General features: G+C 44.3%; 1 protein-coding gene across 6 annotated transcripts in view; it reads left to right on the top strand.

Moving 5' to 3' along the window:
* Window positions 1–12,757, top strand: part of ATXN7 (ataxin 7) — a 57,374-nt gene that overhangs the window by 25,510 nt on the left and 19,107 nt on the right. For all 6 annotated transcript variants that reach the window (XR_001363683.1, XR_001363684.1, XR_001363685.1 and 3 more), the window contains exons 2-4: window positions 8,662–8,914; window positions 10,929–11,188; window positions 11,656–11,738. Coding sequence is in view for 3 of the 6 variants with exons in the window: in XM_014546126.1 (XP_014401612.1) it covers window positions 8,662–8,914; window positions 10,929–11,188; window positions 11,656–11,738 (596 nt within the window). In the remaining 3 variants the exon portion in view is untranslated. The remainder of the gene's footprint in view (window positions 1–8,661; window positions 8,915–10,928; window positions 11,189–11,655; window positions 11,739–12,757) is intronic.

Below are 12,757 nucleotides of genomic sequence, written 5' to 3'. Positions count from 1 at the left end.
TGGCATATAATTAATTATATATATATATATTTTTTTTTTTTTCAGTCCTAATTTATAGTCTGCCTCATGTCCTGATCTGGGATGTTTCTTAGGGTTGGTAATCCTTATGAAAGACAGACGATGCCAGTTGACACCTCGTGAGTTGTACTTGGTGTCCTGAGAGTGAAATATGATGGGTTAGGTTAACTGGGGAAGTCTCATAGAACATTGAATTTATTTTCAACCTGGGTATCAAAATAAACAATTTAGCTAATTCTGTGAAGGGGTTGTTAATGAATGACCCAGTTTCTAAATTAAGTGTTTGATATCTGTAATTATTACTTGCTATGCCTGGACAAAGGATTTGTACCTGTTTTTACATCTTACAGCCCTGTGCAAGCTTGATTGTTAAACATCCTTGCTTTAGCCCTGGCCACTGCTGCTCAGCCTGAGCACCAAAGGGTCTCGGGTTGAATTCCTTGTCAAGGGCAACTACCTGGGTTGCAGGTTGAATCCCTGGCCCTGGCCAGGGCACGTGCAGGAAGCAACCAATCAGTGTCTCACATCAGTGTTTCTCTTTTCTCCCAACCCCTTCCATTCTAAAAGCAACGGAAAAAAATATCCTCATGTGAGGATTAGCAACAACAAAAAATCCTTACTTTAAATGGGAACATTGTAGAGTCTTAGTGGAGTGGGCTGTCAGAGAGCCTCTGAAATCGCACATCCCTTGAAGGGTGGATTGGGATTCCTCATTAGGCCTTTCCTTACAGAGCATGCGCTGCTTAAGTCAGTGGTTGGCAAACTGCGGCTCGCGAGCCACATGCGGCTCTTTGGCCCCTTGAGTGTGGCTCTTCCACAAAATACCATGTGCGGGCGTGCATATACAGTGCGATTGAAACTTCGTGGCCCATGCCCAGAAGTCGGTATTTTGTGGAAGAGCCACACTCTAGGGGCAAAAGAGCCGCATGTGGCTCTCGAGCCGCAGTTTGCCGACTACTGGTTTAAGTCACCGGATTGAATCCATCCAAAACATGACTTTCACTTAGACAAACACTTGTGAGCATTAGTAATCAAGAACTTTGATAATCTGCCTAAAATTCCCACTTTTGGATTCATAAACTTGATCTTCATTTTTTTCCCCACTTACAATTTTCCTGAGTGATTCAATTCTGTCTAGAAAATACGCCAACTTTTTATTTATAAAATAATTTTAGCTTGAATGAGCATCCTCTTTGGTTGGAGTGAACTTATTCATTTAAAATGAATTCTAAAAGTTGTTCCTCTGAGTTCTTAGAAGAGCTTAGTATCTTCCCGGACTGACATGTAAACTGAGTAAACTAAATCTGTACCTCATTAGCGAAGATAAAGTGGGTTTGGTTTTAAGTGATTTCTGCCTGCTTTGAGAATCAGCAGGCCTTTCTCTCTTAACTGTAACTGGCATCAGCTGAACTAATAGGGGGCATCTGTCTTACTCCCTATTGAGTTCCCAGTACCTGGTCCATAGTCAGCCCTGGGATGCAGGCTTTCCAGCTCTGTCATTTAATCCCCAACAGCCCTGGAAGGGAGGCTTGACAGACGAAGAAGTGGCCACGGTGGATGGAGTCAGGCCACCCAGTTAGTAAGTCCCAGAAGAAGAATTTGAAATCACATGTCTCTCTGACTGCAAAGTTCTTGGCCTTTGAGTTGACCTATGAAAAGTATTTTTATTTTACTTTGGATTCTATTCAGGCTGGTTAGTTACTCAGTCATTCCATATCAGGATTATGCATAGAGCCCCGAGCCTCTGTTGGGAAGGTATCAGGACCAGAGAGTGACCAGAGAAGCATGGGTAATTGTGCTGGTTGGTGAGGGCCAGCCTAATTCTATAGAACACTCCTGTTCTATAGGACATAGTTATCTAGGAACTTAGTAAATTAATTCTTTTTACCTGTCAGAAAGGCAGCCCAACTGACACTTTCTCCCAATATTTACTCTTCAAACTATCTTTGATGTTTTAAGACCCTCTGAGAAAAAAGGAAGGAAGGAAGGAAGGAAGGAAGGAAGGAAGGAAGGAAGGAAGGAAGGAAGGAAGAGGAGAAAGGGAAAGGGAAAGGAGGAAGAAAGAAAGAAAGCTACACTGGTTGACATAGCAACTTCCAAAATGGAAAGATGAAATCCTAGGTTTTCCTTAAACAAATTTAGGGTCTCCACCCCCAGTTTACCAAAATTTCATCGTGACCCTGTTGTTCAGCCTATGCATTCTTTTGTGCTAATAGTTACCCTTCTTTTGCTGAGCAGTTGGGCATATGGCTTCTTACCTGACCCTCACCTTCAGCCCTCCATTCTGCCTGCCTTTGCACCACAGAGAACAGCCTGCCACCTGAGGGCAGGTGGATCGTAGTGTGATGTAACGTGGGTGCTAGAGTCAGCCTGCCTGGGATTGCAGTGCAACTTGGCCTCTTTCAGAAAGTTGGACATATAGCCTTCTAGATTTTCTTCAAGTATGAATGATTTGAAGTTACAGTTTGCTTAGACTGCTTTTTATGTTGATATCCTAACTTTGACACTTGTGTGTTATAAATTATTTTTAGTTTCAAAGCAATATTTATTTTTTACTTAAAAAGATCTAACTATTTGCTTTGAGCTCCTTTTTGGTTTGTACCTGGGTGTCAATACATATCTATATATATAGAAGCCTAAGTGACCGAATGACCAAACGACCGGTCGCTAAGATGCGCACTGACCACCAGCGGGCAGACACTCAACGCAGGAGCTGCCACCTGGTGGTCAGTGTGCTCCCATAGGAGGAGCGCCACTCAGCTGATCGATGGGCACCAGACGCCGGGCTCATGGCTGGTGAGAGCAGGCGCGAGCCTCTCCCACAGTCACTCCCCCTGTGTGGGATGTTGGATGCCGGTTTCAACCCAATCCCCACATGCCACGTTGAGGGACACCCCACACACACGGAATCGTGTGTGTATACACACACACACACACATCTCAGCATGATTTCAAAATTACTGACTCAGTATTTTTGGTTGCTTTCCACTCGGGAAGACTTAAAGAAAGCTGTGCTGTCCCCTCTCCTCCCAGTATCCTGCCCTTGCCTTCAGTGGTGTCACATGTTTAAGCCACAAGGGGAAAGAAAGCCCAATGCATCCAGATCTTGCTCACTTTTTCTCTCTCTACCTTTATCTTCACATCTGTCTGTCTGCCAGATCCGCCCCCCCATCTGATCCCAAGCGCACACATACACACACTCACTCACCCATGTACCTTTCTCTATCTCTCCTCTGTCTTTTTCTGTATCTGTGTTTGCCTGTCTGCTAGTCTGCCTGACTCTCCCTCTTTCTGTAGCCATTCAAAGTGCCCTCCTCACTCAGGGACAGAGTGGGCTTTCTCTGGGCCTGTGCCAGACCCTGGAGAGAGGAGTACTTGAAAATTCAACTTGAACTCTTCACCAAACCACATTGCAATTATGCTTAGCATCTGGCCACCAGTTTTTCCACTTAATATAAGGTCCCTAACCCTACCCATAACTTACCCATTTCACTTTTGATCTAGGAACATATCCTTTTTAAGCTGGAAGCCCAGTTTAAAATCTTATGAAAACTAAGGACCCATGGTGAAAGGATGAGGAGAGTCCAACTCAACTATAATTAAATTTGGTTTTTCCTCTTTGCTTCTTAAGAAGGGAAAGCCAAATGCCACCCTTTCCAGAGAATAAGTCAGACTGGTCTGAAGGAGCGGCACACTTCAGCAGTGTGACCAGGACTTGAGATGGCACTTTTCAGCCAGAATCTTGGACACACGCACATGCACACGCATGCATGCATGTACTCAGCCTGTTTCAAGTTTTAGTGAATGAAGGAAGTTCACATGATAGATTGCCATTCTCAGTTTTTAAATAGCTTTTATTGTTGAAATAGAAAATATAATTTTTTGAAAATGTTATTGATAACATCAGTTGACTTTTAATGTTAGAACACTTTGGATCTTGATTTTGTAGTGCAAAATTCCATTTTAGGAGTCAATAAACAAGAAATGAAGCGTTAACTAAAGAAAATGGGGAAAATGGACTATGATAGGGATAGAAAATTGAAACAACAAGCTTGAAGTTACAGTCAGTTCTGCTGTAACACAACACATCCCTAAACAATTATTGCACTGTGAGGAATTGTTCACTAAAAATCACGAAAAGCATTGGGAAAATTGGGTTATGGGTACAACACTCCGAAATGTCTTCAGTGACACAGAAAAAGATAGGAGCCTAACCAAAAATGGTAGTCCAGTTTTACTTAGATCAGCGGTTCTCAACCTGTGGGTCGCGACCCCTTTGGTGGTCGAACGACCCTTTCACAGGGGTCGCCTAAGACCATCCTGCATATCAGATATTTACATTACGATTCATAACAGTAGCAACATTACAGTTATGAAGTAGCAACGAAAATAATTTTATGGTTGGGTCACAACATGAGGAACTGTATTTAAAGGGCCAGAAGGTTGAAAACCACTGACTTAGATTAAGTGGTTAAAAATACATAAATAGTAGAATAAATATGACAATTTACCTTGAAAACAACCTGGCATTTGCTTCTAGAAGTAGGTGTTGGGATTGCAGCTGTGAGCTGTTGTGTCATGGTGGGAGAAAGGTGTGTTGAATGCAGGGAAACTTCTAGCACCAGACAGACACACAGGAGCCGGGCCCCCCACATCATGGTGGCCTAAGGAGGGCGGTGGGTGTGGGGGCATTTTGTGTGTTTCCAAGGGTTCAGTCCAGCTGCTTGTAGTTTTCTGCATTTATCTAATTCTTGCAGATAAAAATCTTGCAAATGCAAAATATCATTATGCTGAAATTGTTTAGTATATCAGTGTCTTTAGAATAAATCAACATTTTCAAAACAAGCATTGCAGTAGAACTGACTGCAATGTATTTAATTAAAGAATTTTATCTACATCCTTTGATATCAAGAGAAAATATATCACATTTACTTGAGACACTTGACTTGAGAATTCTGATACCCAGAAGATAGTAAAAGAGTGTACTTTTAAAATAGATGTATTTTTATTGATTTTAGAGAGAGAAGGAGTAAGGGGGCGGGGGAGAGAAACATTGATCAATTGCCTCCCATATGCACCCTGACAGGGGATGGAACCCACAACCCTGGCATGTGCCCTGACCAGGAATGACACTGATGACCTTTAGTGCATGGATGATGCTCCAACCAACTGAGCCCCACTGGCAGGGCAGTAAAAGGAGTGTAATTTTTTTTAAATATATTTTATTGGTTTTTTACAGAGAGGAAGGGAGAGGGATAGAGGGTAAGAAACATCGTCCTGCACACCTCCTACTGGAGATGTGCCCGCAACCAAGGTGTACATGCCCTTGACCGGAATCGAACCTGGGACCTTTCAGTCCGAAGGCTGACGCTCTATCCACTGAGCCAAACCGGTTAGGGCAGGAGTGTAATTTTTTAAAGTCAAAGTTCTTGTTGGGTTTTTTTTCCCTCTTCATACTACAGACACGGTATTGTTCCTTTAGTACACTGCCACCAGGGATGCACAAGTTGATTTTTATGAATTAACATGGATGAATATTTTAATTTTAATATTTAATTATTTTAAATCAGGCCCATTGTACGAATTCATGCATGGGTGGGGTCCCTCAGCCTGGCCGGCGATTGGGGCTCCGAGATTGGGGCTGATCGGAGCTGTCTCGCCCAGTCCCAATTGGGGCTGGCTGGCAGAGGGAGGGACTGCAGGAGGTTGGCCAGCTGTGGGAGGTTGGCTATGGGAGCGCACTGACCACCAGAGGGCAGCTCTTGCATTGAGTGTCTGCCCCCTGGTGGTCAGTGCACATCATAGTGACAGGTTATTCGGTCGACCGGTCAGAATGGTCGCTTAGGCTTTTATATATATAGATATCAGAAAAATACATAGCAAGCTTACCAAACCTATTTTTTCATATGTACTACAGTTTTAGAAAAATATCTCTCAAGTGAGGTACTCTGCTTTATGCTGGGCCATCTGAAAATGGAGAGCAGTTTCAGGTTGTCCCTTGCAGAGAGGCGGGCACTACTGATGATGAAAGGATGGGAGACCAGGAATTCTAACTATCTTGACACCTGTAGAGAAACTGTCCTGTCCAAATACCAATAATGCCCTAATGAGAGACTGGGTAGTATCAGCCTAGGGAGGGTTAGGGAACAGTAGAGATGATAATTTAAAATGTTGAGCACAAAGTAGTATGTAATGTGGCTTTGGTAAGAACAATGAAAATAGTTTGCAGTTGATAGAAGTTTGAAAACACTAGTTGAAGACAAGTAGCAGCAGTGAGCTTTAACAAACCCTGAAATATAGCGCCGTGTGCCAGGTGGTGTTCTCAGCGCTGTACAGATGTTAACTTAGCAGTGGTTAATGGTGTTTGAGGCACTAGCCTGGTCTAAAGCCTGCTCTCAGTCTTGGCTGCATAGGGGAGCTTGTAAGAGTCTGGATGCCCAAGCCACCAGTTCAGTCACAGTCTCTGAGGATAGGGCTCAAGCTTTAGTATATTTAAAGCTCATGTGGTTATGCCAATGTGTAGCCAAGGTTGAGAACTGCTGGTTTAGGATCATTTGCAAAATCACCCCTCTTGCCCTGCCGGTCTGGCTCAGTTGGTTGGGCATCATCCTGTACATAGAAGGGTTGCTGGTTCAATTCTTGGTCAGGGCACATGCCCGGTTTGTGGGCGTGATCCCCCAGGTCCCTGGTGCAGGAGGCAGTCGATAGATATTCCACTATCACGTCAATATCTCTCTCTCTCTTTTTTTTTTTACCCCCTCCCTTCCTCCCTCCTTCTCTCTCTCTCTCTCTCTCTCTCTCTCTCTGGAAAATCAATAAACTATTCTTTGAAAAAAGGGGAAAAAATCACTCCTCTTCACAAGAAAAGCTGTATGGATCATGCAGATGTTCATGGAAGGCTTGCACTGTGCCATGCCTTCCAAGGGGAAGATGGCTGAGACATGGCTCAGGAAAGCCTCACCATCCACGGCAGGTGGCAGAGTGGAGACAGAGTGGTACAGTCCTGGCTGGCAAGTGCTGATGCTGGGAAGTAGATTCAGAATGTTTGGCATCACAGACAAGAGAGAAACTAAATTTAAAAACCTCAGATGTCAAGTTTGGAAAATTAGTAAACTTAAGTTATTTTAGTTTGCCCTTCCTGCACACAGGAAGAGAAAGGAAAAAAAAAGCAACCGACACATATAAATTACTCTTAGTTTTGCCTTCCTAACCTGGTTGTGGCCTTTATGTGGTCTAGTTGGAGAATTTGGATTTTGTCTGTAGATAGATAGCATGATAATTTTGTCCTGGTGTGGAGCAGGTTCTGAAGCACCTCGTAAAGCAGGGGTGGAAACGTCCGGCCCGCGGACCATATCATTTGGTCTGTCCCTGCCAAGGCAACCCCAGGCGGGACTTGAAATTCAGTAAATCTAGGATCTTTTTTCATAGCAACATAATTTTTAAGTTAACAATTTTGTATGGCCCTCGAATGATGTTATAAATATCCAGATGGCCCTTGGCAGAAAAAAGTTCCCCACCCCTGTCATAAAGTATCGTTGAACTATGTCCATCTGGGAACAAGGCATCACAGCTGCATAGAGAGGCTCAAAACTGGCATAAAAGGACCTTTGGAAATACACCATTTAAGTGATGCTTGTAGTCATTGATTCTAATATACTTACTTTGTCAAATACTCATAGAGCTTTCATATTGTAATCAGTAAATGTTGGATCACATACAGTTTAAAACTTAGAGTTAAGCAAATGTCATTTTAAATGACACATTTAATTGAAGGCAGGCACTAACTTACCATCCTAAGGTACTTAAGTAGATAAAGTTACTAAATAACTTGTGTCCAATTGATAACATTCTTCAGCTGCTCTCGATTGATTTAATATGGATTGCCTTACTCTGAGAAAACCCGATTCTCCAGGAAATAATCTTATCCGTTATACCTGTGTAGTCTTTACTTAAGTGTGCATTACTTGCTGGTTTCAATGCCAGGCATAGCTGCTTGTGGTGTTTTTGTCTTGCGCCTTTGGCATCTTCATGGTGTGAACCGGAGCTATGCCATCTGTAGTTGAGCTAGATGATTAAAAAAGGGGAGTGAAATGATTCATCAGAAAATTTCGGCACAGATTCTTAAGGAACGATAAGATAACCCTAGAAACATTTTTATTTGGTGTCATATGCTAGTGGGTAGTGACAGAAAGAAAGGAAGGTACAACTTGTTTTTTAACATTTTGTTATTTTGAAATTGGAGAGGTACTATGCTAGAAAGGAATAATGAATTCCTTAAGGTGTTAATTAGCAGGGTTCTGCAGATGAATGAATAATTTCCTTCTCTCTGACTATAAGTTGGAACCAGTGAGGTTCACGGTGCAAAACCCAGTATTTTCAGGTTAGAATGGCCATTTAATTTCCTAATGGCTATTTGTGAATGATAACACTCTTTATGCTGAGATGTTTCTTCAGCAGAAGGATCAGTTCCTGGAATCCCCAATAAGTCTGTGGGGCCTAGATAAGCCCTTTCTGAAAGCTGTGGAGTTTAATGTGGCGAGGCATCTTTGAACCTGAATGTGTTGCATTTCAGGGGACTCTTTCAGGTTCCATTGGAGACTTGCCTAAAACACGGTATCTTTTTTTCTTTGTTTTCCTTTTCAGAAAGAAGACATAGCTCAGCCAGCAAGCCTTCTTTGGCCGTTCCTCCCACGTCAGTATTCTCCTTCTTCCCTTCTCTGTCCAAAAGCAAAGGCGGCAATGCCAGTGGAAGCAGCCGCTCTGCCAGCGGCAGTGTTCTCAGCGCATCCTCATTAAGTTCCAAGCTGTTGAAATCGCCCAAAGAGAAACTGCAGCTCAGGGGGAACACCAGGCCAATGCATCCCGTTCAGCAGAGTAGAGTCCCCCAGGCTAGAATGTGAGTATGGCAGCGAGGGTCCTGATGCTTACTTGATGCAGGTGGAACTGTGCACACGGTCCTTCAAGGGTAGCTGGGCATCCTGGGAAAGGGAGCCCACGTGGGGAAAATTCAGATACATGTTATTTCTTTTTGTTTATCATATCATGGGCAACTTAACAGAGTAGTAATAGCATTAATTACAAGGTGAATAATACTCGCTCATTGCTCTTTATTGTGTGCCACCTATTGAAACTCACACCCACCCTATGAGAGAGGTATTGCGTTAGCCCCCTTTCCCAGGTAAGAAGAAGGTGCAGTGAGGAGGTGGTGGAGCTGTAGCCGAGGAGCCCTCGTTCACATACTGGGCTCACATCCCAACTCTGTCACTTCCTGGCTGTGCGGCCTTGGACATGGCACTGTTTTTCTCGGGAGCCTAAAAATAACAACCATTGTGCAGGGTTAGCAGGAGCAGTAGGATTAATATATTAGAACCAAGCACCTGGCATAATGTCTGGCCCACAGGAGAAAGTAAATACATGCTGCTGGGGCGTCTGCTGCTGTTGGTAATAGCAGGAACCAAAGGGGGGAGAGATTCCCAGGTGCCGTCTCGGATTTCTGGGACCTGCAGAGCAAATAGGGAAGTGGTGCTTCCTCCCAAAGCCCTGGGCTTACATCATAGCGCCCCAGTGATGAGGGAAGACGGGGCAAGTTCACCCGGCCAGGCGAGGCTTGGGCAAGTTTCCACAGTGGAGCTGAAGGTTGGCAGGCTCCCTGTGGTCACGTGAGGAGCAGCCGGGCACTCCCACAGAACACATCTTGCCTGGTCGTGGCATCCCTCAGCCTTGGTGCGGGTGGTTTTCCTTGGCCTGCCTCCCGTTGGAGGGCGTGCCACATGGCAGTCCCAAGGTCTGATAACCTGGCTAATCTTGGGGCAGCGTCCAGCACCTGCTGCTGCTCAAGGGCTTGCCAGCTGGGAGCGGCCATGGCACCTCACAGTGTCTGCTGTCAGGCTGTCTCAGGTACAGCTGTTTGGGGCTGTTTGTCCTGGTTGCTAAGCCCCCGGCCTCTGCTCATCTGTCAGAAGTGCAAGTGCAGCAAGCTTGGCTTTCGTGGCTAGAGCTGTCTGAGAGCAGAGACATGTCAGTGCAGCGTGTGTCCCTCGCAGCCTACAGCTGTTGGGGCACGGACTCCACCGCTGTTTATCAGACCTCGTCAGCCACATCTTCTTCCCGTGGAGCTGGGCTTTCGGGCGACCTGGACAGCTGTTAGCTTCATACCAACATTTGCTACCCAAATTATCATGTCAGTAAGATGCCAAGAGAAATCAGTTATTTGTTAGTGTCACAGTTCAGTGCTCAGCAGCTGTGTGCCAGGCATGTACAGTTCAAGCTCCTACATTAGAAACCATTTTCAGTGACTGGAGACTTAGCACTTGAGTGACACATCTCTTACTAATTAATTAGTGGTCTTGCTCATTGACACAAGTCAAGAGCTTCTTTTTGTAAATTCCTTAGTGACACTTCTTGGAAATATTCTTTAATTCCAATGTTGTTTTTCTCTGCTCACTCAGTTTCCTTTGTTTTGATGGGTCCTTTCTCTTTTTTTTCTTTTTTTTTTCTTTTTTGGGGTCCTTTCTTAAAAATGACATTTCTCAGAGACATTCTCTACATGCCCTGCAAATATTCTTTGGTCCTTTTCATATTTTGCTTCTTGCAGAAGTTGCACTGGGTACCAGAGTAAGGGTACCCTAGATCTGCTCTGGCTCTGGGGCAAGGGGTCCTGGAATGATGAAAGAGCAGGTACATGCGCTGGTCACAGGAGCTGTGTGCCTCACCAAAGGGCTTGTAGCCTGAATCAGTGGTAACCTTCCTGAGGTTTCTGCACAGTCCTAGCACATGTCCACCAGGTGCCTCGGGGAGCCTCGCTGTGTGCAGTGCCCTGGTAGATCAGGCTTTCCCTCCCCCCTCTGGCTCACCGTTTACCTGGGGCTCTGGGCACTCAGGTACTGGTGTTCTCGCTTCCCCTACCACAGCATGACGCCCTCTGTCAAAATGGAAAAGATTCATCCGAAGATGGATGGTACACTACTGAAATCTGCGGCGGGGCCAACCTGTCCTGCTACTGTGAGTTCCTCAGTCAAGCCTGGCCTTAACTGCCCCTCAATACCAAAGCCAACCTTGCCTTCACCTGGACAGATGTTGAATGGCAAAGGGCTTCCTGCACCGCCCACTCTGGAAAAGAAGTCTGAAGATAATTCCAATAACAAGAAATTTTTAAATAAGAGATTATCAGGTAATTTCACATTTTCTCTTAATGTTTCTCTGTCTCAATGGGCCATTCTTAAGGGAGCAAATGTACTGCTGTCTTTAAGTCCTCTTTTTAACACTGGTCAGCTTCAGCTTAGGAGGAATTTCCGTAAGCAGTGTGCTTGGCCTCCTCGAGGTTGGGTTGAAGTGCATGTGTGTAGCTAATGTAAAAGCAGCTTTGGAGTGGCTTGTTTCTGAATGGAATAATGCGGTAGTGCGGACTCAAGCAGTCTGTCTCCTGTCATCTAGTGGCAACAATCCTCACTCTTTGTGATGTCAACTGCTTCTTTGTAGTGCTCACACATTGGGTATTGTATAATTATTGATTGTGTAGATTTTATCCGAGTTGTATATAATTTGTTTGTTTTGAGAGTTCTCCTGTTTTCTCGTTTACAAAGTAAGAGAAGGGAGTGTTTGGTGCGCCCATTGTAATTTCTGTGCTTTTATTGACAGAAAGAGAGTTTGACCCTGACATACACTGTGGGGTAATCGATCTCGACACCAAGAAGCCCTGCACCCGGTCTTTGACATGCAAGGTAGGTGGCCTCCTGGGCCCAGCTGGCCACTCTGGAAAGTATGGGGCGTGGGCAGGCGAGCACTACTCCCAGGTCTGTAGCCAGAGGGGGTCTGACCTGGGCGCTGCTCTGAATTATAAATGAGGAGTAACTTGCTTTCCTGAGAAAGCCTCAGGTTCAGAAAATGTGAAGTTGTTATAAACTGCAGTCTTCAGAGAGCTTTGTGTCCAGTGAGCCGTGCTGGTCCAGAGAAACAGAACGCTTTCCTGATCAGTCTGTTATTTTCAGAGGCTTTTCACATTTCAGAGAAATTTAATGTGAGAGGCTACACGTTACTGTTTAAATTATACTGACTTAGAGCAAGCCCAGAAATTTCATTTGCATATATATAAATATTCTTAAAATCTTTTTGTAAACCGTGGTTCTTGCATTTTAAAGATACACTAATATTTTGTGACTTTTAGATATCTTTGTTGTTCTAGTTGTTGTTTTTTTAAATACTAGGTAACATATGGTCTAATTTATATGTAAGCTAAGAAAATGTAATGATCCTCCTTCCTGTCCAGACGTTTTCTTTTAAAATGCCAGTTTGCTGATGAGAAGGCATGCTGCTGTACAAGGGTTGCTGGTGTAGGGGGACCTCCACACAGCAGTGGACCTGCTACATAAAAAACATGTACGACTATTTGCATTTCCCTGGAGAGTGTCCCCAACTACCCTTCAGAAAAAGTCAAGAAGTATTAAGAATCGCTGCTTTGAAGTATATAATTTAAAGCCCCTTTTTTGGAGGAGGGGTTAAAAATGATAAAAAAAATATTAGTCTTGTTTTCTAAAAGTTAATAAAATTGTTGGGGTATTATTTTAAACTAGAGGCCTGATGCACAAAATTCGTGCAAGAGGCTCAGCCCTTGCAGCCCCAGCTGCCCTTCAGTCCTGCCCATTGGTCGTTTCGCTGTCCGGTCTAATTAGCATATTAGCTCTTTATTACATAGGACTAGAGGCCCGGTGCACAAAAATTTGTGCACTCGGGGGGGAAGGGG

The sequence above is a fragment of the Myotis brandtii genome, unplaced genomic scaffold (genome assembly GCF_000412655.1).
Source record: "Myotis brandtii unplaced genomic scaffold, ASM41265v1 scaffold430, whole genome shotgun sequence".
In the NCBI taxonomy this organism is placed as follows: domain Eukaryota; kingdom Metazoa; phylum Chordata; class Mammalia; order Chiroptera; family Vespertilionidae; genus Myotis; species Myotis brandtii.
This window is presented reverse-complemented; position numbering and strand designations above follow the sequence as displayed.